The sequence below is a fragment of the Nansenia antarctica genome, assembly GCF_963989245.1.
Source record: "Nansenia antarctica genome assembly, chromosome: 11".
In the NCBI taxonomy this organism is placed as follows: domain Eukaryota; kingdom Metazoa; phylum Chordata; class Actinopteri; order Argentiniformes; family Microstomatidae; genus Nansenia; species Nansenia antarctica.
In genome coordinates this window covers 7,617,107-7,644,606 of record NC_137681.1, presented here as the reverse complement: position 1 = coordinate 7,644,606, position 27,500 = coordinate 7,617,107, and the positions used below count along the sequence as shown (strand labels likewise).

The window sequence follows — 27,500 nt, the reverse complement described above, 5'->3', positions numbered from 1 at the left end:
ACAATACACACCCTCGCCACCACAACACACCCAACAATACACACCCTCGCCTCCACAACACACCCAACAGTCACCCCTCCAAGCCCAGACATTAACACCAAAACCAGACAAAAAAGGGAGCGCCTTTTGTTTGGTATTCTCAAAGGTGGATCATGGACCGGGCCCGGTAAGGGATTGTGACAGAGGTGATGTCTAAATTAATCATTAATGCTCTCTCACATGGGCTACAGTATGTGCTGAAATATTAATGGCTCCCGGAATAAATTTGATTCTCTTTCTCTCTGATTAGGATCCACCGGCACACACACACACACATGTTTATTTATGCCCTGGAGATGAGGCACGGGGTCACTATCAGGAGCTCTCTCTCTGTCTCCGCTCGCCCCACTCACTCTTGTGTACCACCTCATTGTTTTGGAATATGTACATATTTTCGCATTTGGTGTGAGAGAGCGCTATACATTATACATTATAGACTTGTACCAGCAAGAATATCATATATGAATGATATGCAGCTCTGGTTTTGTTTGTTATTTTAATTAGGTGGGTGTTTTTGTGTTTGTGTGTGTGTGTGTGTTTGAGGGGGGGACGGGGACGGACGGTGATGTGTGTAATGTGGTCATCCCAACTCCGGGTGGTGCTAAGGCTTAGTATCTTATCTGGAAGTGCCTGTCCGCCTCCTTAACGTTCCCTCAATCACAAGTCAACCCCTTGAGTGTAGGGTTTGTCGACGGCAAAGGCCACGTCATTGTGTCATGACGGATTCTTTCTCCGTCTGTCACCGCTCCTTTGTTTCCCCCGGTGGTGTTCGGCACAGTCGTTCAACCCCAAAACGGCAGGGCGGTGTTGGGTAGCAGTGACCTCCTCCTTCCTGCACATTCCTGGAGTGGAATCTTGCCGTTGTAGAACATCCCTGGTGTTGCTTTCACTCCCAGACACCCCGCGCTGTAACTCCAACTGAGGGGACGTAACCTAGCCCTCTCTCACACAGATAATCATCAGGTGTTTATGTCTCAACATGTCAGAGGAGCTTGAGCTCTCTCCCCCTCACTCCCTCCGATCTGTCCATCTGTCCATCCGTCCCTCCCTCCGTCCCTCCCTCCCTCCCTCCCTTCTCCCCTCCCTCTGTCACCCCCCCCCTCCTCCTGTAATGGTAAATGCAGAACGGTCAACGGGAGAGAAACTGGAGCGATCACCATGATTGACTCTGACGTCACAGCCGGCGTCGCTCCTCTTAAGCAACCGCACTTTTTAGTTTTTTTTTTTTTTTTGCTTAACGCTTGTAAAAGCAATGAAGTTGCTTAATACAGCAGCTAGCCAAATATGTAATTTGTTGTGGTTATAGCCTGTAAAATGGTGCTAGTTTTATTTATTTTTTGTTTCTGGCAGGCCATGCACATCTGTAGTTGAAGTACACAGTCAGTCACTGCAATAGTTGTGTGTAGAACATTTGAATTAGAGGTGGACTGATGCAGGATTTCCAGGGTTTCGATACCAATTTTTTGGTCCAAATTTCACAGGTTACCAAAATGTCTGCTTACATATTATTGTTTTACAGTTGGTGGAATGAAAAGCAGGCAGCATCTGTGCACAGCTCTAGTCTGAATATCATCCACACTGATTTGAAACACTATCTCGTCTACCCTGCGCTGCAGACTGGATTACCCACAGCCCAGAGGCCTGAGGTGATTTAGATCTTCTGTTAGGTAATTTTAGGATTATCTGACTGTAAACCTAATATCTCTAGCAGGTTCTATACAGGTTTATATTTATATGTATATTTAGGCTGGCTGTAACTATGCCTAGCTCGGTCCAATTACGGTATCTATTCATTCATGTTCGTGCCGTAGTATAGGTTGGTGATATTTAGCTTAGATATTATGTTACTATCTGGTGACTTACTGACAGTGTATTCTAACTTAATATCGTATCTAGAAACGTAAATGACAACCCTACAAAGACATAGGCCCGCTCACACTTTCACACACTCACGCACGCATTCTCACGTGTGTGTGTGTGTGTGTGTGTGTGTGTGTGTCAGTATGCGTACCTGTGTGTGTGTGTGTGTGTGTGTGCGTGCGTCCATGTGTGTGTGTGTGTGTGTGTGTGTGCGTATGTGTGTGTGTGTGTGTCAGTACGCGTACCTGTGTGTGTGATCCTGATGATGCCTTACCGGCTGTACCAGGCTGTCACGGCAGGGCTGGTGTGACTGTCACACACACAGGGTCCCGGGGAGACGGGTCATTTTTCAACGTCAGGACAGCAGCTACCCCCGTGGCACCAGATTGATCCCAGACATGTGTCTTCATTATTCTGCGTTTGCATGTGTCTCCCCCATATAGACCTGTTAATGGATCCCACATTAGAGGGCCGGGCTTCAGCCGTCGGTTAAACGAAGGGTAAAGCCACTTCATTTCCTTGAACACTATATTGTTAAGCTGACGAGATCAATAACGTCTTAGCCGAGCTACACCGCTAATTAGCACATTTATTATTCGAACTGTCACTCTGGACCCTGGTTGGGGTTGGGGGGTAATGCTTTGGCCGAATTTCGACCAAATGAAATGATGTGGAGATGATGAAAAGTGATTTGATCGTTCGGGCTATCTCTCTCTTTCTCCACCCTTCTTCGCCCCCACCCTCCTCCACCCCATCCTTCCTCTCTGTTGTTTGGTCTTTGTCTTAGCTCTTGTTTTCTCTCACCCCGGTCCTAGTTTCTCTACTCCCCTCCGTCTCCCCCCTCCTCCCCTCCGTCTCCCCCCCCCCTCCCATCTCTGTGTGTCTGGGCCTGGGCCCGGTAGCTTGGTATTTTAATCTGGGCTATTTGTAATGACAGCGCTCTTCCAGCATAGTAGGATGGTGGGAGGGGGATGGTGGGAGGGAGAGGGAGGGAGGGAGGGAGGGGGAGGCTCTGACAGGTGCTAATCGCTGACAGGAAAAGTAGCTAAAGAATGTGCCAACCAGCCCCCCCCCTGCCCCCCTCTCTCTCTCTCTCTTTCTCTCTCCTCTCTTTTTTGGCCCAAGTCCAAGGCCACTACCTGCTCCTGCAGCCAAGGTCCCCCTCCCTCCGCCCCCTCTCCTCCTCCCCCCCCCCTCCTCCCCCCCTCCTCCCAACCTGCGGACAGTTGTTGACATTCCCAGAGTGAAAAGGCCCGTCTGTCTCTGTCCTCCGCATTGTCATCACTGTCTGTCTGTCTGTCTGTCTGTCTCCGAGGGGAGTTGGTGAAGGAGGGGTGTGTGTGTTGGGCTGGGGGGGGGTTGTCAACAGTGACATGGTGACATGGACAGGGGGAGATATTGAGTAGGACAGTTGAGGTGTGTTTGTGGTAGCGTGGCATTGTTGAGCCTGCATACTCCTGTGCACGCACAGACACACACACACACGCACACACACACACACACACACACACACACACACACACACACACACACACACACACAGAGAGAGACACAGACACACACACACACACACACACACACACACACACATGCATATGCACTCAAACACACATACAGTACACACCATCTCACCCATGCAGACCTCTTTTTCGGCCAACACCTGCTTCAGGAGGCTTCAGATTAGCCTGGCTGGTTATGGTGACTGTACGCACTCGCATACCAGGACTCAGTGTTGTTTTTTCAGCAGTAAAACTCACACAGCACACCTGTTAGATTCAGTCTTTTGACTCCTGTGTCTCTGTGACTGAACAAATCTGTTAGATTCCCATGAGATCTACTTACAAACAGGCAACAGTAATTAAGCAGTGTATTCTTTATTTTAGATCAGTAAAAAGACTAACAAGCAATGTAACCTGCCCAGGATTTTGAATTCATTTGAGTTCATTTGGCTGGATTTTAAAACAGCAAATTTCACTTGGTTTTTGCATTTAATAATTTAGATTGAAAAGTACGGTAATTGTTTTTGGCTTAGGCAATGCTAACCTGTTAGCCTGTGATGTCATTTGTTATAGGTAGTAAGTTATAAAAGCGTAATTGTACTTACAGTTGCTTGCTGGTCTATAGACTAGACTACTTCCAATGTTAGATTAATTACAGTGAATTATTAATTAATTGGTCAGTTTTGATTGGGCTTTTGTCTTGAGCACCGGAGTTGAACCAGACAGTTTGATACCAAACCTTCGGGATGCAGTCAGTCAGTCAGGTAACGTGAGAGAGGCGGGCAGGCGAGGAGCAGGGAAAGTGGGTCAGTGGTGCTGTACTGTACTGGTCCCAATCAGACAGATGAAACTGCAGCAGTTCTTCTCTCCATACACTGTGACAGTGACTCCATTGTGACTGGGGGACAGGTTGAAATGGACCTATTTGATTAGCAACTGCTCCCTCTCGGTTTGCCAGTCTAGAGAGAGAGAGTCAGGTTAGGTGTCGTTGAGGTAGAGTCTGGGCTATTGTCTTAGTAGTAGTTTGAGAACAGGAGTTCAGTTCAATTACATTTGTGTGGCACTTCTTTCAATCGGTTTGACACTGAACAGGTTACAAACGTGGCCAATCTGAAGCCTTTATACTATAAACGTAACCCTAAGGTGACAAGTCAAGGGAAAATTAAACTTATTTGGGAGAGAAATTAATATACACCTCAATAAGGTACAGAGCCCCACAACATGTATATTATTGAAGAAGGAACCAAACCAAACCACACTTACTGATTGTAACACTGTTTGTATACGACTTACAAAATACACTTTGGGGAAACATGCGATAAAGTTGTTTCTTCTTCTATTCTTCCCTCGAGGGAACTGGAACATAAGCTAGCGACAGAGAGACGGTAACTGTGTGGAGTACAAGGTGGCACAGAAGAGTTTTACAGGTAGACTGACACCACAAACTCTTTTCTGAGCCTCTGTGCTCTGGCATAGAGGATTTCCAGGGCTTGCGCCCAGGTACAGCTACTGTAGCCGCGCCACCCATGCCAACTCAGCCGCCTGGCACAACTCTGGGCATGGCCGCAGCCCCTCTTTCCTCAAAGGCTCCCCTCCTCTCCCTCCTCTCCCCTCTTTGTCCCCGCTGCTCCGTAGCCCAGGGAGCTCATTAGCCCCACACTTCCTCTTCATTTAATCCATTTTTTATAGCGTCAAAAAACAGGGCCCCTGATCTTAAAAATCTTGGCTAATTTAAGCCTGGAAGTTGGGAGAGTTGGGAACGAGGGGGGCGGGCGGGCGGGCGGGGGGGGGGGGGGGGGGGGTGGCGGAGGGGAATGAGTCCATGGTGTACTCTGTGCTTTTTTTTTTTTTTTGGTTGCCGATGTCTGAAATGCGAACGGATGTTGCGATAGCGGAATACGTCATCCAGGGTGGAAGAAGAAAACGCTGTGTTCCTAAAGGAGCTGGTCGCTACCACGAGTTCCGCACGACACCGACACGACCCCTCCTCCCCCAGCCCTTATCCAGAGGCCTCATAGGAAAAGATAGAGTTAACTTGGCCTAATGAAAACATTGGTAATAACATTCGCCTTCTACCAGTTCCTTTAATTATACATCTTCCACTGGGTACCGCGGGGCCCCCTAGTCCCAGCTTCACTTGTTGTGATACTGAAGTTTCATTTGGAGAACAGGCCCTGGTGGGAAGACCATCGTCAACTTTGGATCATGATCTTGTTCTTCTTTCTGGCACTAGAACGTGGTGATGTACCACAAACAAACACCCAGTGTTGCCTCAGGTGGAAGTGGGGGCGGCTGTGGCGCAGGAGGTAGAGCTGCCGTCTAATGATCACAAGGTTGGCAGATCGGCGGTTCGAGCCCCGGCTGGCCACATGTCAAAGTGTCCTTGGGCAAGACACTGAACCCCAAATTGCTCCCAGTGAGAGGGCCGGGCGCCATGGTAGCTTGCCGCCATTGGTGTGTGAATGTGTGTGTGAATGGGTGAATGAGAGTCCGTTGTAAAGCGCTTGGGATAAAGGCGCTACATAAGTGCAGTCCGTTTAAGTTAACGATCAGTCGTATCAACACCCACACTGCAGACGATCTGGCGACAGTATGCAGACCACGGAACGTCCATACAAACGTCCAACACCCGCAAAGTTCACATCCCTCAAAGTTCTCCCAACTCTTTGTCCTTTATTTTTTTCCCTCCAAAAGGACAACGCTAATCTCTTCCTACGCGGGGTCCTCCCTCCCTCCACAGCATTATTATACCTCCCAGGTTTCAGTGTTGATGAGCCTCAGTCTCCTTAGGCCGACAGACACGTACGGCACCCGAAGGTCTCGGGAGCGGGAGGGAGGAACATGGAGGGAGGAAGAGAGAGAGAGCGAGAGAGGGAGGGAGAAAAAAAAACGTGTGTACCCAGGCAACGGATGTGGCGGAATTCTTAAACAGCCTTGTCTGCCCTCTCGTTAGCCTCTGCGACGCCTCCTGACAGGGGTGAGGTTGGGAGGGGGGGTCGGGGGTTCGGTGCCCCAGGGGTTGCCTGTGCCATGGCCATGCCAGGCCTGGACCCCGTGCCACCCTCCCCGTGCCCCCTGTCAGCGTGCCCCCTGCCCCAGGCCACCGTCAAGGTGCCACACATGGGGCTGTCACGCGTCAGCCTCAATTACAATCAGGGGGATACAACATGCCACTGCTGGCCGACAACGCCATCAGTATTGTGCTATCGCTGTACCATATCATAACGTCCTAGCAGGCTGCTGTGACTGACAGAGCTGTGTTTAATGCTCTCACCCCCCCCCCCCCCGTTATAGCCATGGGAAGGGCTCTGTATACTCCCTGCAGCTGTAGAGCCTTACAGTGACTATGAAGGAAAGGACGCAAGGAAAGGAAGAATGCTAAAGCTGTCTCTCGCTCTCTCTTTTCTTTCTCCCTCACTCACTCACTCACTCACGCACACACACACACACACACACACACACACACACACACACACACACACATACATACATACACACAAAGAGTAGATGGTGACACCCAGGGCTCATATAGGGGTGTCTGGGACCCTACACATACACACACACACATACACACACACACACATACGCATACACAAACCCCTAAAGCAAGCACACACTTTGTCTTTCTCTGTCTCACACAACAAGGTATACAAGGTTAATTGACTAGTTTCAATTTCAGACGACTTTGTTCACCAGATAGAAGGGCAGAAACATTCGTGTCATTGTTCGCTACCCCCCTATACTTGAAAGACTGTTTTTATTGTCCATTGGCAAGTTTCTACCACAGAATAGATAGACTTGTATTGACCCTAAGACACATTCCTACAACAAAAGAGGAAAGCACTGAATTTCCTTGAAATGTGTTCCCTAATTCCTTTCTTCCATCTCTCTTCTTTTTTTTTTTATCGTCGGTGGCTTGACGGTGGTCTAGTGGCTTTCTGTAGTTCAACTGAGTCACGGCGCCGAGTTTCTCCTCTGAGTCACCTTGCGCAAATACTGTGGACAGAATTATAAGTGGGAACGATGGTATGCAGGTGAAGAGCAGTGAAAGCCTTGAAAGGTGTGTTGTTCAAATACACTGGCTGGCTGTCCACTCTTGAGATCTTTCACTTTCAGTTCGGTTCCATTAGTTCTTCTTTTGTTACACTTGCTGTGCAGTGCCATAAAGAAATGGAAATTAGACTACCTATTCAAAATGCAGTCATCATGCAATTAATTTGTGTGTATGCATGCACGCACACACACGCACACACACGCACACACACACACGCACACACACGCACACACACACACACACACACACACACACACACACACACACTGTTCCATTTACATCAATCAGTGCACAGTGCACTCACTGCAGACATTCCTCCTCAATCAATAGAGTCAGTACTTTTTAACCAGAAATGAAACAATGGATTTCCCTTTACATTTTTACAGAGAGTAAGAAATCAGTTAAAAATGTGGACATGAACTGAAAAAAACCTATTTTCTGATGGAAAGGGAAACTCTGGCTCCCTGTTAATACATGGTGCTGGGCTGTTAATACACGGTGCTGGGCTGTTAATACACGGTGCTGGTCCCAGACACAGAGTCCCTTCATTGGTGGCCCCACTGTTGACGGCTGCCTGTAGTCCCTTTCCACTGTGGCTTTGTTTGTGAGGCTGCTGTCTGTCAGGCCATCCAGCACAGTATCGCTAACAGTGGCCCTCTGTCCTCACCCTCCGCACAGCTGTTCACTCACATCCAGCGAACGTGTGTGTGTGTGTGTGTGTGTCTGCTTGCCTGCCTGCCTGTCTGCCTGCCTGTCTGCCTGTGTGTGTGTGTGTGTGTGTGTCTGCTTGCTTGCCTGTCTGCCTGTCTGCCTGTCTGCCTCTCTGCCTGCCTGCCTGCCTGCCTGCCTGCCTGCCTGTCTGCCTGTGTGTGTGTGTGTGTGTGTGTGTGTGTGTGTGTGTGTGTGTGTGTGTGTGTGTGTGTGTGTGTCTGCCTGCCTGCCTGCCTGCCTGTCTGTCTGCCTGTGTGTGTGTCTGTGTGTCTGTGTTTGTTCACACAGGGACATAGTTAATGTTCATGCACTATTTACATTTTTCATTATTACTCAAGTGTGCAGTTTACAAAGCTTGGGACAGTCATTTCTGACTATTATGATGATATACAGTCATGGACAAAAATATTGGCACCCCTGCACTTCTGTCAGATAATACACCACTTTTTCCTGAGGATTGTTGCAATTACAAATGCTTTGGTAGTATTCACATTTATTTATTTTGTTTGCATTGGAACAACACAAAAAAGCTGAGAAAAAAAACATGTTAACCACCTGTAACCATGAATGAGTTTCTTACACCTCTCTACTGGAATTTTGGACCACTTTTCATTTGCCAACTGCTCCATGTCTCTCACATTTGAAGGGTGCCTTCTCCCAACTGCTGTTTTGAGATCGCGCCACAGGTGTTCTATGGGATTTAGATCTGGACTCATTGCTGGCCACTTCTGAACTCTCCAGCACCTTGTCTTAAACCATTTCTGGGTTTTTGAAGTGTTGCTTTGGGTCATTGCCCTGCTGGAAGACCCATGACCTCTGACGGAGAGACCCAGCTTTCTGACACTGGGCCCTACTGTACATTGCGCCCCAAAATTCTTTGGTAGTCTTCAGAGTTCATGATGCAATGCACACAGTCAAGGCATCCGGTGTCAGAAGCAGCAAAGCAACCCCAAAACATCTGTGAACCTCCAGCAAGTTTGACTGTAGGGACCGTGTTCTTTTCTTTGAAGGCCTCATTTCGTTTTCTGTAAACAGTAGAATGATATGCTTTACCAAAAAGCTCTACTTTGGTCTCATCTGTCCACAGGACGTTCTCCCCGAAGGATTTTGGTTCCCCCAATTAAGGTTTGGCAAACTCCAGTCTGGCTTTTTTATGTCTCTGTCTGCAGTGGGGGTCCTCCTGGGTCTCCTTAGGAGACTCTCCTACCATAGCGGCGCTTTCGTTCAGATGGCGATAGATTTACAGACAGTGCGAGCTGACACTGTTGTACCCTGTGTCTGCAGGTCAGCTTGAATTAGTTTGGAAGTTGATCTAGGTTTTTTATCAACCATTTTGAACAATCCTTCGTTGCAACCTTTCATACACTTTTCTCCTCCGTCCACCTCCAGGTAGGTTAGCGTTAGTGCCGTTGGCTGTGTTTTTTTAAGGTTATTTTTCTGAGTGGGGCGGTCCCACTCATATTTGTACATTTTATTAGACAGATACAGTGAAGACAGACAGGAAAGTAAGGAGAAGAAGGGAGAGAGAGGGCATGTCAGCAGGGCATGGGGCATGGGGCCGGATTCGAACCCATGCCGACATGGGCATGTGTGTGTACTGTAGACCGTGGTGCTAGACCACTGGACCACCCGAGGCCATTGGCTGTAAACTTCTTGATGACATTGCGCACAGTGGACACAGGAACATTAACATCTCTGGAGATGGACTCAAATCCTCAGACAATATTTAGCTTTTCTTTCTTTTCTCCACGCTCAGTGTGGTACACACAGACACACAACACAAAGGTTGAGTCAACGTTTCTCCATTTTAACTGGTTGCAAGTGTGATGTCTGTATTGCCCAGCGGCTGTGACTTGCCACAGGTGAGTTTAAATACAAATTAAAGGAGCATTACATGCTTGAAATACAATTATTTCTTACAATTTTGAAAAAGGTGCCAGTGCCATTTTTGGAGTTCTGTGTGGAATGATATCAGATTTGTCTGATTTTTTCCCTCTGCTTCTTTGTGTTGTTCCAATGCAAACACAAGAAATAAACATGTGAATACCAAAGCATTTGTAATTGCAACAATTTCCTGGGAGAAGTGGTGCATTATCTGACAGAAGTGTCACGGGTGCCAATAGTTTTGGCCATGACTGTGGGTATTAAGTATTATGATTACCAGGGAAGTTTATATGCATTTACAGTCCAACTTGAATTGGTCTATTTGTGCGTTCAAGCAGTATCTGTAATTGCACACAGAAACGTACTTTCACGTTAAGTTTAGCGCGTTACAGGGTTTGACAGAGTTACGAGCCAATTAGTCAGTGGGTTGATTTATTGATAGATCGACGAGTACCACATACAGGTCCACAGTGAGGCCGACATTAGTATGTGCATGTGGAATCTACATGTCGGGGGCCTCCTCTCTATGTTACCTGCGTTAGGAATGGGAAGAGAGGTCTCTACTGTGGGGGCTTAGCAGCCGAGTGGAGCCACCGCTGTGTCTGTCAGTCATGCCGGGGTCACATTCCATCATCCCACCAGGAGGAAGAAAAAGCAGCCCGGGCCAACAGGCTGCTGTGTACGAGATGGAACTCATCCCACCTCCCCGCGTCCATCCCTCTCTGTCTAAACAACATTAAGGCGAGGTGGGCTCTACCAGATGGCATGCATTATTCATGATGGGGGGAAAAGAAAGGTATCCGGGGTTGTGTTATTACTGACGTGGAGCCCATCTCCCCTTTGGTGGAGCCTGGCCCCACAACCGGCGCTCCGTGCAGACCCACGGGGAGCCGCCGCCAACCGCCAACCGCCAACCGCTAACTCCCCCCTTCCCTGCCGCCGCCGCCATCGCCAACCGACGCGTTGAAACAAAAATAAAAAAAACAAAAAATGTGTACCGTTCAGTTATAGATTAAAAGCGAATGAATCTGAAAAGAAAAAAGAATGAAAGAAAAAGGAACCCCAAGGCAAAAGAGAGCTATAGACGGGAGGATTTTTAAAAAAGAAGCGAGTTGACAATTGAGTTAGAATATCATGTCCTTTATGAATGATTAATTCGGTGACGCCGAGGCCCCTCAGAAGATAGATTAAATTAGTTCTGCCATGTCGTGAAAGTTAGATATGCGTCATTAGTGGGGAAGATGGCGGACTTGGTTAGCCAGTAAGAAAGGTTTTAGTTAATTCAGAGGGGCAGGAGACATCTTTCCTCTGTACCAGAAAAAAAACATGTAGAAATGCTTTTTTCTAGCCAGTGCGTTGCCTTTTAAAATACATTTTGACTGTCAGGTATGCCTGTGGTTTCTGTTAGCCTTGAATATATTTAAAGTAAATATGAGATATAATGTTTAGCAAATATCATAACAATTGCTCATTAGTGCATTACGGCATATCCCTTAATGAGTTGTGTACGCTTTCGTGGAACCTCAAAGCCGGAGCTATATGGAAATGGTGTTGTGCCACTCTATCCTGTTCTCTTTCCGACACCCACCAAGTTCACAGGGTTGGTTCCTGTATGACTATCCGCCACGGTTGTCCAAGTTTAAAGCAACGTGAGGTCTGATATTTGAAAAACATAATAAATCTCTAACCAACTCTCTAGGTGACTTTCTAGATAATTGACACAATTGACAATTGCACATTTCTATGTCGACACAGTCATTGTTGGCCCTTCTCTGGCCTTTGCCTTGCCATTCAGGTCTTGCAGTTCACCATTAAAGACGTGATGATTTCATTCAGAGGATCCTGGGATTATTTTATGCAATTTGAGAAGGAGGCTTCATTCGCCGTGCTTGTTTGTTAACTTTTTCCATTGACCTCTATTATCAAGCTTGAATGCTATACGAGTAGACACTGGCATAGGAAAATAATTAATTAAAAGATAACATAGTCCTCGATTGTTGGCCTGAGATGGTGAATTGTTAGAAGAGGAAAAGAATGTACACTAGACACCCACAAACTATACTGTACACAGGGGCCTTGCGTTGCCCTTGTTGGCAATGCCATGTTGTGTGTTTTCACACTCGCTGTTGACAATAATCGCCCTTCATCTCGTGGCCGTGGTCATTGTTAAGTGAGGCGCATGATGCGTCTCTCTTTTGTGAGCCTCCTCTATGCCTCCTATCCCCCCTATAATAGCAGTATTATTTGCCTTTCACAAGAGCTTGGAAGTGTGTTGCGCTTAGCCCAAAGAAAGAGACAAACTAAGAAAGAGACAAACTTGTGTTGTGAGTGGGGCACAAAGATGCAGTGTTTCAATAGTCATAAGTTTGGCTGCTGCCTGGTAAAATAAAATTCTCTGGACACCTTAAACTTGGCGCAATGCACAAACAAGTAAGATGTAACCTCTGGCCATCCAAGGCCCCAGAAAGGCCATGCTAAATCAATTCATGAAAGAAATGAACTCTATGGCGGTGTGCAACAAGCATTTGAGAGTGGAGACCTTTTACTCCTACTCCTACTCCAACTTGTATGGGTGAAAATAAAATCTATGCATGAAGCTTCTTGATCCATAACCCTCTCAACTCCCCTGTCAATAAGCAGAGCTCTGTCCTTCCTTCCCTACCTGTGAGGAATTGTGGCTCCTTTTACTATATATTTTTTTTTAAATTGAAGGTCCTTCAGGTCCTTCCAACAGAATGACGTACTTGCAAACAGAATTAACTGTTTGTTTTGTGACTCGCTGAAGTCACCGTAGCCGAACTCCAGCCCACTAACGTGTGTGAGTGGTAGCCCACTAACGTGTGTGAGTGGTAGCCCACTAACGTGTGTGAGTGGTAGCCCACTACCGTGTGTTTGTGGTGGCGGCAGGGTTTCGTTGCTGCTTCTCTTCCCCCACCACAAACAACACGTCAGCCATGCCAGGGAGGTGTTCAATTAAGCAATCACGATTTTATTTTGAGACATTTCTCACACCTACACTTTGGAGGTGTTCCTTCCGGGAGATACAATCGAGGTGTTAGCCAATCCTGCAGCTAGCTAGCGTGACATTCTCTCCCCTGATTGGTATGTCACTGGAGTCTCATAGTCTGCATAGTGCATGGCATAGTGTTGCCCAACTGTCGAATTGCTCAGGTCGCCGACATACATAGAGAATGACTGATCTCCAGCCACTTTGTTAGCGACTAGCGACTAATTCTCGTGTGAATGTACAGTTAGGCGAGCTGAGTTGGATACAACCATGTTGCCAGTCAACCTTTTTTTCACCACGTATAAACTATTTTAAGAAGTGTGTGAATGATCAAATGGCAATCAATCATTTCGCCAACATTTATTTAATGCACTCATTTGGACAATATCCTTGCAGGGTTTTTTTCCTGGCTCAAGATAAGGCTTTAGGTAGTAGAAGCGGAGGTGAAGCACGTACGTGCGAAAACTATTTTCGTCCTGCAAACCCCGGTGCTTGTTCTTCTAATCGTTGTGCTGACATTATTGATGTATAAAAACAGTTACTCTATTCACGTTTTTTTCTTGTTTTTTATTGGTTTGACAATGAACGTTATTTTACGACCTTTGTAATGATGCAGTGCTAGGTGCCCTAACTCACCAGGTGTTTAAATGGGTCAATCACATTTATTGGGGGAACAACTGGGAGTACAAATGTACGGAGACCCTTAGGGGACATGGGTGAGGGAAACATTGGTGGGAAATATTTGTTTTCCCCTCATAGTAATTTGGGATTTGTCAAAAAAAACAAAAAAACAAAAAAACAAATATATTTATTTTTTACAGTTAGTAAAACTAACTGTGAGGGAAACAAATAAATTGCATGAATCTTTCATCAATTATTTTTACCTTACTGTTACCAGCCCAGCTGTGTGCGTGAGTGAAGAGTAGGCCAGATACTGAGCCTTTTCAATGCAGGAAAAACCCTGTTCTTGTAATTCTCTTGAAATAGCCACAAACAAATAGTTTAATTCCAAAATGCAATATCTACCAATTTCAAGCATTTCTAGTGGACATTTGCCTTTAGCCTTTGTGACTTGATTTTCATTTAAACATACAACATGACAACACCAAGAGAACTATGTCATCGGCGCGAGAAAAGCCCTATTTGGGTGAGCGTCTATAGTAGATAGTAGCACTATGAATCGGACAATCACCCTTAAACCCCTAAATAGGCATGTGTGATTGGATTACATAGGCATGTTATAAAATTTTTACAACATGCCTATGTAACAGAATCACACATGGCTATTTCACTGTTGAGTGAGATGTGAAAATGACAGAGTCTCTCTTTGTCTTGTCCTTTGGCATTAGCTGAATTTGTTGTGATGCCGTCTGTCACAACATCTCCTTTTCACAACTCTTCAGCGTTCTCTCAGGGCAAACCCTTTTTTCCCCTTATGGAAAAATCATCATTCATTTACATTGATTAGTGTCCCAATCAATTTTCCACAGCCACTAACATAAAAAAACGGGAGTCCCATTGAAAGAGGCTGAGCTGGTCTGTACAGATCACCCTTAGACCCACGTCCAACCAGAACCGTCTCCCTGTACTTTTGGGAGGGGTTGTTCGGCTCATGAGTATCACTAATGAATTCAAAGTTTGTAGGAAAGATAACGCATAAGTGTTTCTGACTGTCAGACTCTGTCAGACCTACGGCTCCTAGCGGCTCGCGTCTTCCATTCAGGCTAATGTTTGATGTCTCCAGTTTCCCGCCCTCCTTTTCCTCTTTAGCTAAATTACTGCCGACAGTCCTATGTCCCTGTAGATTGTTTGTTTGTTTCCCGAGCGCGCATGTTTTACATATCGTTGACGTGGCACGGATGCATTTAGTGAGCTGATAATGTGGTGTGTGTGTGTGTGTGTGTTTGGTTGGGGGGGGGGGGGGGGAGAAGGAGGGGGTTGTTTGATTCCAACGTGAGTCAGGTTGATACCTGGCATTGAAAGAGATGAGGAACATTTAGGTTGTTCTCGCCCTGAAGGTTGAGAGACCAAATCCGTTCTAGCGACCAAAGAACTTCAATCGTTATATAAAAATAACTTTGCTTAAGAACAGCCAGGTATGATTGAACAGTCTAAACATGCTGATGAGAACAGTCAGATCAGAAACAATCACAACAACATCATGATCAGAATAGCCACGTTAGAGGCACCCACTTCACATGTAGTTTGTCTCACTTTTTGGTCTTTCTCTCAGACGATGGAGGGGGGAAGGAGGGGGCTGAAACAAAGCACAAATTAATGACTTATTTCTTTTATTTAGAGAGAAAAAAAAGAAACGTATAATCAGTAGGTGTTGAAATGTGCTAAATACTCCCCGCGCTTTGATTGAATGGGTGGGGGGGACTTCTCGACAGGCCCTGTCAAAACATGCAAATTAGGGGTGACACTGCGTCCGTTTTGGCAAACGTAATTAAGGTGTTTCAATTTGGGATGCGCTAATAAAGAGGACCACAGGCCTCCCCCAGGTCTACGCTAATTGTGAAGATTGCTTAAAAGCTTTTGGTGTGTGTGTGTGTGTGTGTGTGTGTGTGTGTGTGTGTGTGTGTGTGTGTGTGTGTGTGTGTGTGCGTGTGCGCGCACGTGTATGCGTGTTTATGCCTGTGTGTGTTTGCGTGTGTGCACGTGCGTGTGCGTGTGCACGTGTGTGAGTTTTTTTCTCTCCTCCTTCTTATTGGATAATGAACTGTTAAGAAGTGTTAGATCTTTCTTCGCCGTCTTTCGCCAGAGTTTGAGGAGATAGGCAGGGAAGAGCCGCCCGAGGTGTGGTGTTGTACAGATAATTAAAAGGCAAAAATCTTTGATCTGCCTGTCAACTTTCTGATTAGAGACGTAAAAGCCTTTAATCAAGTGTAATGTAATTATTAACGTTCCTAAACTGCTTAAAAACAATCAGAGCAACGTCAAGTTTTTTTTCTCCCCTCATAATTTTCCTCGTCCGTTTGCGTTAAACTGACTAGCTTCTTTCCTCCTCTCCGAGTTCTGCCCGAGGTTTTGTAAATGAGGTGCTGCATGTGATTAAGACAAAGATACGTGTTTCTTTCTTTCTTTCTTTCTTTCTTTTTGAGCTCTCCTCTCCGCTAGCTGCCACGTTTAGGAGTGTTCATCCTTTACTCTAGATGTACTCATCTTTTCTCCCTGTGTTCTCCTCTCCTCTTTTTCCTCTGTCCATCCAATCCAGTCTGAGCTTCTCTCCTTTCAACATGGAGACTGTTTGTCAGCTGAGAGGAGCTTTTTGTGTTGTGTGTTGTCAGTGATTTGTGCGCTCTGGTACAATCATCTCTATTCTCCACCACGCACGTGTTTCGTTTTAATATCCTCCACTACTCTCTGTACGCCATATGCTTTAATTATTATATGATAATAATAATAATAATAATAATAATAATAATAATATTGGTTTTGATTCATATACCGCCTTTCAACCTTACACAGGTGCTTAAAGTGCTTTACATTGTATGGGGAAACGCACATCATCCAGTAGCAATGTAGCAACCTCATCCAGTAGCCTCAACCTGGGTGATTGCCCATCAGCCATTCTGCTCCAGAAAGCTCATCACACACCAGGCCTTAGTGGAGAATCATACCAATAATTATGAATCACCTTTTGTTTTTATAGGCAATGACTTTATGACGTCATATCAGGACTACCGACAGTGGGTCTGATGTGGTTTGACTTTATTTTGTTGTATTTATAACAAGCCCATGTATCTTCAGTACTTCATGAATTAATACACTATTACCGTACTTAAAATCCTACAGTACATAGCCTACACGTAACATTTTTAACACGTTTTGACCACAAGCTTTATCAATGTGTAGAAATAATTTCGCTAGCCAGCCGGAAATGGAATTAATCAGTCAAGTCCATTTGATCCGTGGGATTGACCAGCGGGGGTATACAGTAGACGTACGGTTTGACCAACCGTCTGTGGAAAATGTCCCCCCTTTTTTAAATTTGAAGACCCTGAAAAGCGCCGTCCCCGGCTGTACGTCTGCGTGTGAAGCAATCACAGCAAGTGCCCAAAGTCCATTAGTTTTCATTTGGATGCTTCAGTAATACTGGTTGATTAAGTCCAGGCAATTTGCTGAGGGAAAGCACCCCCCCCCCCCCCCCCCACACACACACACACACACACATACACCCCTCCCCCCCTTAATTTACCCACACCTCCTCTTCATTGCCACTACCCAGTAGTGTGGTTCAGGTTAATTTAATCTGGATTGTTCAGGATTGTAACAGTATGAATCTGTGGTGATTTGAGCTGATTTTGTGTTTGTGTTTTGTTCTATTTGGGTTCTGGTGTCCCCTGGTTTAATCGTGGTAGAAACCTTACGACAGGGCATAGCGTTAAATGAAGGTTTAAGGTCTCCCTGTATTCACTGTATGCTACTTTGTATGTTGTGTTTTCAGCTGTTAGCGAGTGGTGTGTTGTTGTGGGCTTGCCACAGGCAGAGCCACAGAGTAATGTCATTTAATGAATAGCAACCGCAGTTGCTTCCTGGCCTCATCTATTCTCATTCAAGGGGAGTGAGTGGGACCTCACTGTTAAAAGTCAATATGGGAAACCACAGTGTTTGAACTTGAGGCGGAGATGGAGGGAGGGGGGGTTTCAATTGGACTAAAACAGCCCTCTCATTTTCTCCACCCCTTGCTCTGCCTTAAACAAATGGTTCTATTACCAGCTGCTCTCCTAGAGGCCCTGGTCATTTATACCCATTAAACCTGCGTCTTATCACCCATAAGACACCCTTACATCTCTCCCTCCGCCAATTGTCCGTAATCAGCCATTTAAAACCGCGGCGAGGAAAATTTCCTTTAGCGCCTTGCTCCGGTCTGACGGACAGGCGAACAGAGGAGGTAGAACTGGGGAAAAAAGGGGGATATTTTTGTGCGGAATGATGAATAGGCTAAGTTGAGTGGCTGACTAATAGAGATCTGTCTTAATCAGAAGTGATTTGTCAGAACAGGAGCTCTGCAGGGTCAGGGCGCAGGCGATGAATAAAACAGAGCCCAGTGGAGTGAAGAAAGGTCTCGGAAATACACCCTGACTGACACATGTAAGGGAAATGGGCCCTCAGCTGGCCTGGACAATGTACTGCCTGCTCAGAACGGGCCTTCTCTGCCTTCCACTCAGCGTTGCCAGATTGGGCTACTTTTGGTCACACTGGACGGGTGGATTCAGCCAGCTTTTGACTGGGTTGGGCTGGAAATTGTCAATCCCGTCTGGCAACCCTGCTTCCACTACAGATACACATGCAGGACAGTCAGCCAGTGGTGATCAGTGCGATGTTGTGTCAATAGTCTCCACAATATACACCCCCTATCTCTACGTCACTGCTCACCAAGTACACGCAGCCTGCCCAACACTACTCATACTCATGCAATACATACCTGTGTCCAGACAAGATTTCCTTGTTCATTTCGCCATTTAATTGCCAATTTATCACATTTTGAAAGCATGAACCTGTTTAATAACTTTGGAGGTAAGTCACTAGTTTATAATAACTGAGATGTTCACATACCGGGGGCTAAGGATTTAAAATCAGTTAGCACACTGAAGATATTGACCAGGTTTGCAGACCAGGAAAAAACCCGATTTAAGCATCGGTGCTACACCGATTTTATAATCATTCATCTTAAATATCCAGACGGAGCTAAATTAATTGGGAATTATATTCCGGAACTGGGCGTGGCCTATAAACGTCTCACCCCTCAGTGCTTTTATTCCCACTGGTTTGCTGGAATATATGCATTCTGAGGCAGACCGCCTGGCTCTGTGAGATTAGTGTGCATGTGCTAGTTTGTGTGTTTCCACCGACAGATACCTTCCCTCAGTCTTCCCCTGGGCCACCCTCACTCGTTTTGTCTGTTGTGTGTGGATTGTGTCCGGATAGAAGTGTGTGTGGTAACCTTCAAAAAGTGGTTTCAACTGGCTAATGAAAAGGAGCTGTGCTGAGCCTCGGAGTGCGCCAGTGTCAGGGCTTGTACCCTTTCTGCTCAGGGGAGGAAGGGAACAGAGAAAAAGAGAGATGGAGAGAACGGAGAGAGGGAGAGGGAGGCCCTAGACATTTCACAGTAGTTTTCTCTAAAACAGCTCCTATAAAATTGATGATGTGTCCAATTATATGTGTCCGTGGAGGGGGGGGGAAGGGGTTAGGAGGAGAGGGGCCACTGGAATGGTGACTATGATGGGTTGTCCTCGGCTCAGCTGGGATGGGATGACCAGACTGGGCCCTAGTGTAGGTCCCCAGAATAGTACAATTGCATAAGAGCCAATTGCAGCTGCCTTTTAGGCCAAATAACGAACGACACAAACATTTTAGACATCTGCAGGTTACTAACACGCTAGCTGCTATTTCCATGAAGCAGAATCCATTAGAAGCCCATTGGTTTCATTCATAAAGTGTGCATGTTAATCTCAGTACCAGTTGAACAAGCTCATTTAGCTGCCAGTAGCCATGTTCTTGGATGAGAAAAAAGCTGTTGTCCCCCTCTTTGTGGATATGTCATTAGACACATCCCATCTGTTTACAGGCAGTCCCAAGTCAACAACTCGAATGAATACCCCACATGGCCAACCTTCCGTCTCAATTTAACTTTTCCTCTAGTTTCTATACCCTCTACGTTTAAAGAAACGGCCACTTCTGCTAATCAACAGTAAAGTTGAGTTAAATTTTGGGCTCTCCGGTGATGGTGTGATGATAATTTAATAGAGTAATAGGCCTGTTAAATGGACCTTTGGGAATGTGGAGCTTTAGCAGGCGGATCTGAGCGAGGCCTTAGCGTGTCAGGGTCATTTGAATTGTTAATATCCGCTTAAACGGGCGATCGGAATATTTTATACGCTAATGAGCAACAAGTCTGGAGCATCAGCAGGAACAGGACGTGTCTTATTCCTTCCCCAGTTTTTGGCCGAGGCCTACGCATGGATCTTCCTTCTGGAGTTACGATGCTTTGAGCTTGGGGGAATGTGCCGTCAACACTGGATTTGAACTGGTTCTGCTTTCCTGTGTCTCCCAGAGTTACAGCATATGAAACACCTGACTCAGATATCTGATAACATGTCGAAACATCTGTACATGTGCTCAATGCAGTTTCTCCTTACAGATTAGTGTGATGAATGAACAGTGAACTGCAACGTTATGTACTGTTGTTGACATAATGGATGTCCCTCCTGAAACCCCTCTGTCCCCTCTCCCCCCTGTTGAGTTGCTCTACTGTCACATTGAAAAAAATAAAATAATAATAATTTAAATTAACGTCTAGCATTTTGACTGCCAATAGCCTCTGGCCCCCTGAGCACAGATTACTTTTTCTTGCGAAAACTGACGGATGACAAATGTATTTGTTGTAAGTCGCTTTGGATAAAGGCGTCTGCTAAATGTCATGTAAATGTAAGAGCACACCCCTGCTAGTTTAGAGTCACTGTCGTTCACTGTTTACACGACTTCATCTGACTCTCCTTCTCCTTCCCTGCCTGGTCACGGCCGCACATCTGTGAACGGTTGTTCCTGTTGACGAGGTGGCATCAATCAATCCGGATTACATTTTTTTGCACAATAAACTTTTAACGATGCCCCACTGTACGGGGCTGAGTGTAGGTTAACGGACCGTGATGGAGCGCGGGGATGATCTGTGAAGTCAAAACACGATCATCAGATACAATAAGACACGTAGGTAAATGCTGCCGTGTCTGTAATGCAATCTTCAACCATTTCAACAAGAGATTTTTTATAGTCGATGATGATTTCTATCATCAGTTCCACTGTAGTCTATTTGTGTGTTCGTAGTAAAAAGGAAGATTGATTGGTGGAAATCTTTCCTGTCTTACTGTTTTCACTGTAGAATACCTGGGGAGGAGACTGTTATTAGAGAAGCCATCTTTCAACCTCCTCCACAGTAGCTTTGTTGCTTTTTCCAAAGCCAAACTCAACATTTAGACTGTGCGGCGCACAACAAGACATCCCCTTTCCAGGTAATAGATGAAGTGATTCCTCAACATTACAACAACACAACACTCACAGGAACCTCGGGAGTTGGAATAAGAAAGGTAGACAGTTTGAAATGCGGAGAAACTAGCTAGCGGAGAGACTGAAGTGTAAGGGAGAGGAAAGAGGTTGGAAATGGAGGAGAGGGTCAGCCCCCCCCCCTTACGCTCCCTAGGGAGGCCGTGTGTACACAGTTAATGGTCCAGTGGGTAGGGGGTGGGACAGGACAGAGAGAGATAGGGGGGGTCTTAATGGGAACATCCATTTGTGGTCACATAGCTAAAGGAAATATTTATCTTTGAGCTCCTGGGCGGAGGCCCGTTGTAATGTGTTCTCCAGCCTCCCGGCTCTGGGGACACTTCATCATACCAGCACACACCGGCCCAGTAACCACGTTCAGTTAAAACCTACTCTACGTATAGAGGGGCCACGCACAATATTGTCGAGTATTAATACCATCATCATAAATGGTAGTTGATAGTTACTAGTACTATCTGCTGTATGTAGAACATGGAAATTACCCCCCAAGACAATTCTGGTAGCTATGGTATGCATGTTCGTCAATAATGTTGTCCAAATTGGTTGTACTATAGATAATTTTGTTTTAAAGGTACTGGCCAAAAAAAAAATCATTGTGTTTATTCCTATAGCTGTTCATCTTCCAGTTTCTCTTTAACTGGCATCTTTTTTTCCAAGGGCAAACGCATCGTGAGTGAGTGAACTTGAACTACTTTTTCACATTTACATTTACTTCTCTTCAGGTGGCACAATGCTAGTACTCTGCCTTAGATAGCACACTCTCAGGAACCTTGATGCTACCTCACCTTGCTCTCTGGGAGACAGCAACATGGCTGTACTCTCATCGCCGGAGAATAGAGAGAAACCTGAATCCACTAGGCCTCATTCTTATCCGCTGAAAGGGTTGCTCAGAGCCCGAGCGGCTTTTCTCTACCTGCCTTTGTGTATTAATGCATCTCTCAGTTACTTCAACACGTATCATTCAGCAGGCCGAGGCTCTTTACACACTTGCACAACAACTCTCTCTTTCGGACCCTTCTCTTCACAGCGAGGGCCTCATCCATCTTCTCACGGACTGTGTGCTTTTCCCCAATAGTGGTGATTCTGCTTGTGTGGCGCTTGTCACAGTCATTTGTTGTAAAAACCCGTCCCGGACAGAGACAGATAGACACGCTTAGCTTGTCTTCCGCAGAAGATTTCTGCTTTCACCTCAGTTCCCTGTTTATCCCTTGTTCTTTTTTTAAGGGGGGGACGGGGGCGGGCTGGTATTATTATGGTTATTAATACCTGCATTCAGTCTTTTTAATCTGCCCAATTTTTCACGTGTGACTGTCTGACTGCACTGTTTAATCTGGGTATCCTTCAATATGTCTTGTCCCTGATTAGAAATTAATGAAGGCAGAGAGAGACATATTTTTGCTCAAGCCAGTTGAGGGAGAATGGAAGGGAGTGGTGGTGGGGGGGGGGGCAAGCGTCACTCATTCGACAGCACCCCCCCCCCCCTTTCCCCCCTTCCAAGGGGGGTCGAATGAGTGACGCTTGCCCCCCCTTGCCACTCCCTTCCAGTCTCCCTCAACTGGCTAGAGCCAAAATGTGTCTCTCGTAAAATATTATTTTCTCACTTGTTTAGCTGCCAGATGTCGCCCGATTTTGCGGCGTTTTCCCCCCAAACAGGCGCACAGCACGTGTGCTCTTTGGTGTGCCACACCTGTGTAGTGTAACACAGTTAAGAGTCGGTTGTTTACTCCAGATTGTTGTGGATCGTTTGAAAGGGCCCGTCTTTGATCCACGCAAAGATTCCTCACGTTTCTCTTTTTTTTTTAAGCACTAATGCAGTATCTGCTTACACTGGGTGGCAGGGATGGGATATTTTGGAGGGGGGGGCGGGGGGGGAGTTGTTTGTTTGGTGTGTTATTTCTTCTCGCTAACCCAAGGGACCAGGAATTGACAGTGACCAATGAAAAGCTTGTCAGATGCGTTTTTTAGGATGTTTTTTTAAGTGCGCGTTAATGTGCTCACATCAACAACAGACTGGCAGCATTTAAAAAGAGCTGTTTCATGAATATCACGTGGGCTGATTGGACTCCAGTCACAGAGTATATTGGGATGTGGAATATTGTTGCTGAAATTCTCAAAGTGACAAAAGCCCAGAAAGTTGAAGAGGCCTACCGGCTTGTCAATTCATCTTCGCAAACACATTATGTTCAGATATAGATTCAATTGAAAACATTGTTAAATATGGAATACAAACCTTTTCACTGTTACAGATTCATTCATTTTTAGTGGACAAAAAAATAGGTACGTGATAGCATAGTGTTGGAATCGAGGCACAAGAGTAAAGCTTCAAATAAGGATGGTGGTTTGAAATGGTGAGGCTGAGGAAGTTGAAAGACTAGACTCCAGCCTAGCGCAGTAAGGCTAGACTTCAGCCTAGCTCAGTAAGGCTAGAGGCCTAGCTCAGTAAGGCTAGGCCAGGCCAGAAATGACATTGGCATTTGGCCTTGCGCCAGGCACTTAACCCCTAATAGCTCCAGGGGTGCTGACTATGGCTGACCCTGTGCCTTGAACAAAAAAAAATACAAAATTCCAACAATTGGCTGACACGTTTTATTGCATGGCAATAAAAACATATTTTTTTATTTATTTTTTTAATTTAGTGGTCCCCTCTGTTTAGTTTAGCCTTCTAGAAGTGGGCTGAAGGAGGTTAGGGGGCGGCCCGTATTAGCTTGACTCAAGCTTACGTATATGCTGACCCAGACCATTTTCTTCTTCTCTTTGTCTTCCAGAACAAGTGGGCCAAGAGATCCTGACCAACCTACACACTGACCGCGAGAAGATCCAGAGATCCAGAGACCGGGTGAGTTCACGTCATACGAGAACGCACACACACACACACACACACACACACACACACACACACACACATGATCTAATGCTTGTGTAAACACCAGTTGTAACTGGACAGTGTGATTGATGTGCAGCATAAAGAGCTGATGAGAGCAGGCCTTTGTAGCCGGAACGTTCCTCCACCTCCGCCACCGTCCTCATGAACGCCCGCTGTGTCCCGTGTAGTGATGTCACGCTGCCATGATGTCATTAAGACCATGTGAACACACTGGAGCTCAGATAAACATAAACACACACACACACACACACACGACACATGTTTGCACACACGTGCTTACACACACACACACACACACACACACACTTAAGCAGCTGTAGAATCACAGTGTGGGGCTCTGTCAATTGACAATTGATCATAATATTTCACAGGGAGAAAAGTAGCCTTTTGCTCGTTTACCACATTGGAACACATTGTGTTCCTGGTGTGTGTGTGTGTGTGTGTGTGTGTGTGTATATATATTTATAGAGTACTGGTGGTGTATTATCCATTGCACATGGTTTTAGGGGTGTGCAGCGCTCTTTAGCGGAATTGGAACCCCTAGTGTCTGTGTGTGTACCCCCCCCCCTCTCTCCTCTCCACCTCCCTGTGGAGTCCCCCCCCCCCCCCCCCCCCCCCCCTGCGCGCACCCGGCCCTCCCTCAGACAGACAGACAGCCAGACAGCCTGACAGACAGGTAGAGAGAGGCCCCAGCACGGTGAGGGGCCCCCGACTCTGACGCCCCCCCTGGACGGAGGATGCTTAAAGATCACAACATGGCAGTTGGGCCTCGCGGGCGATTTTCAAAGGAAATCAAACATCCTCCTTTCAAAAATGTCTGCTGCCATCTGCAGAGAATAGTCCTCTATCTCTCCTCCTCCCACCAGCCCTCTCGCCGGCCCCCTCCTACCCTTTAAAGACAGTTTGTAGGGCAGGGAAATAGAGAGAGGGATTCCACAAGATGTGAAGACGTAGGGTGGAAGGGTGGGTAAATAAAACAGCCTTTTTGCATGAAAAGGACGACGGAGGATGAAGGAGGATACAGGCTCAGGCACACACACACACACACACACACACACACACACACACAGACACACACACACATACACATACACACACACACTCACACACACACAAAATGTGTGTGTGTGTGTCACAAAATGTGTGAGTGTGTGTGTGTGTGTGTGTGTGTGTGTGTGTGTGTGTGTGCCCTGGTCATTTAATGTACACACAGACACTGAGCATGGGGCATGGCTTCCCCTTACAACCAGCTGTGAGAGGGTATTTATACTGGTGCAAATGGAGGTCAACGACAGGGACATGAACTTGAGGCCAAAGGAACGTCACTCACTGAACCTTCCCATCAAGCCTGGTGAAATATGTACACCCCATAAACCTTATTGAAAATGATTGTTTGTCCCGTCCTCAGTGTCAAAATCATGACCTGTGCTTTTCTCCTATGGCTGTGTGAGAGAGGGATTCAGAGGAATATTCTGTCTGAGAGGAAGGGAGAGATTCAGAGAGAGGGGGATAAGTTTAGGGACAGAGAGATCAGTTCAGCAAGAGAGATTGATACATTCAGAGAGAGAGAGAGAGAGAGGGAGAGAGGGAGGGATGTATATTTTGGGAGAAAGTGGGAGCTCTCAGGGGAGGGATCCATGTTGGAGAGAGACATCAGGCGGCAGCAGGGTTGGTGTCAGAGCCAAGGCCCAAACCCGCCCAAAACCACATCTGTCCAGAGTCTGGCAACCAGCACGGCCCCAACACAGCCTACTGACAGTCAGACTACACACATACACATACACACACACACACACACACACACACACACACACACACACACACACACACACACAGACCCACACAGACAGACAGACAGAAACCATATTTGCTTTTTTGTTAAAGTTGCCACTCAGACCCACCCTGGATCACACCTGGACTGTTTCATTGCAGTTTCTGATGTATATTATGTAACGGTCAACAGTAAGCTTGGTTGACAAGTTTCTATGTCATTGTAAGACAGCGGCCATCCACATTGACCCTTGGGAGCACACTGAACACCTTGTTGAAATGCTGAAAGTCTTAATTACAGGGTTCCCACGGGTCCTTGAAATCCTTGAAAGTTTGTGAATTTGAGAAAAAGAAATCAAGGTCTTCAAAGTTTTTGGAAATAGACATGGGTTATTGAAAAAGCTTGAATTCCCCTCTCTCAAATTTTTTTTAATAATATATATATTAAAACATTTTTTACTTAGCTCGTCAACCAGTTCTGTCTCAAACTATGCCGTGTTGGGTCCTTGAATTTGAGGGAATTGAGTCTTGAAAGTCCTTGAAAGGTGCTTGAAAGATGCTTGAATTTGATGTTTCAGAAGGTGTGGGAACCCTGTAATTAGAAGTGAATCAAGTGCTTTTGCTCTGCGGACCCAGGGTCGGTATTTGGGATAATTAATCAAATAGATGTAATAGTTTATAGGTATTTACTCTTGTTATCATTTAGACCCCATCCCCTACACGTAAGTGCCTGAAGAAAAGTAGTTTGTGTTAAACTACATGTCATCACGTCCCTGATAAAGATGAGGGAAGCTAGAAAGGCAGGGAAATAGAGAGAACGTACAGGTTAGAGAGAGAGATAGAGACCCCCCCCCCCTCCCCTCTCCCGCTGACTTTGGTGTAAGGCACTCACAGCGATGGCCCCCTGTCAGAAATGTGACTACAGCTAGAATGTAGTGGCTTCTACACGCACTGTCAGCATTATTTTACCACACACACACACACACACACACACACACACACACACACACACACACACACACACACTCACGCCATATGGAGAGTAGTTCCTAGCAGATCTCTCTGAGTGTCACAGAAAGTAAAAATGGAGTAAAAGAAACATCTTGCTGTGAGCCTAGAGAGAGAGGCAGGGAGAGGGATGAAAAATAAATGATGAATACTTTTATCTCTGAAAGGGATAAAAGCAGAGGTCATTATTATAAGTACTTAGGCATACGTTTAAGGCTGTATACTCATCACTCTATGATGCTATTTACCTTGATCCCCTTGATCCTTCTGAAGCAGGCAATGGTTTCTAAATGTAGAAACATTTCTATAGGAAAACGACACAAGGAGGAAAATAAGAGCCCCAGTAACACAAACAATCAACACAGCAGATCAGTAGAACCCAGTGTGCCAACATGGTGGAAGTACCAAATTACACTGCAATCAAAATAAACCTGTAGGCCTTAATGGTAACACTTGATAATAATGTTCAGTAATAAATAGAGGTGGGACGCGATTAAAACAATTAATCGAATTAATTCGAGGCTTTGTAATTAATTAATCGGAATTAATCGCATTTTAATCGCATATCAATATTTGACCCGAGAAGCAACAGTTTTCAATTCAAATGGATTTGGTATATGAGTGAATCAATGAATAGATACACAATGTACCTAACCTAATGTTAATGTTTCTGTTTTGGTGAGGCTAAACTGAGTTTCGGTGAGGCTACAACCTAAT

General features: G+C 45.9%; 1 protein-coding gene across 2 annotated transcripts in view; it reads left to right on the top strand.

The window, feature by feature from the left end:
• Positions 1 to 27,500, top strand: part of vti1a (vesicle transport through interaction with t-SNAREs 1A) — a gene marked incomplete at both ends in the record, with an annotated part of 150,144 nt that overhangs the window by 69,067 nt on the left and 53,577 nt on the right. For both annotated transcript variants that reach the window (XM_080542191.1, XM_080542192.1), the window contains one exon: positions 23,887 to 23,957. In XM_080542191.1, the coding sequence (XP_080398317.1) occupies positions 23,887 to 23,957 (71 nt within the window). The remainder of the gene's footprint in view (positions 1 to 23,886; positions 23,958 to 27,500) is intronic.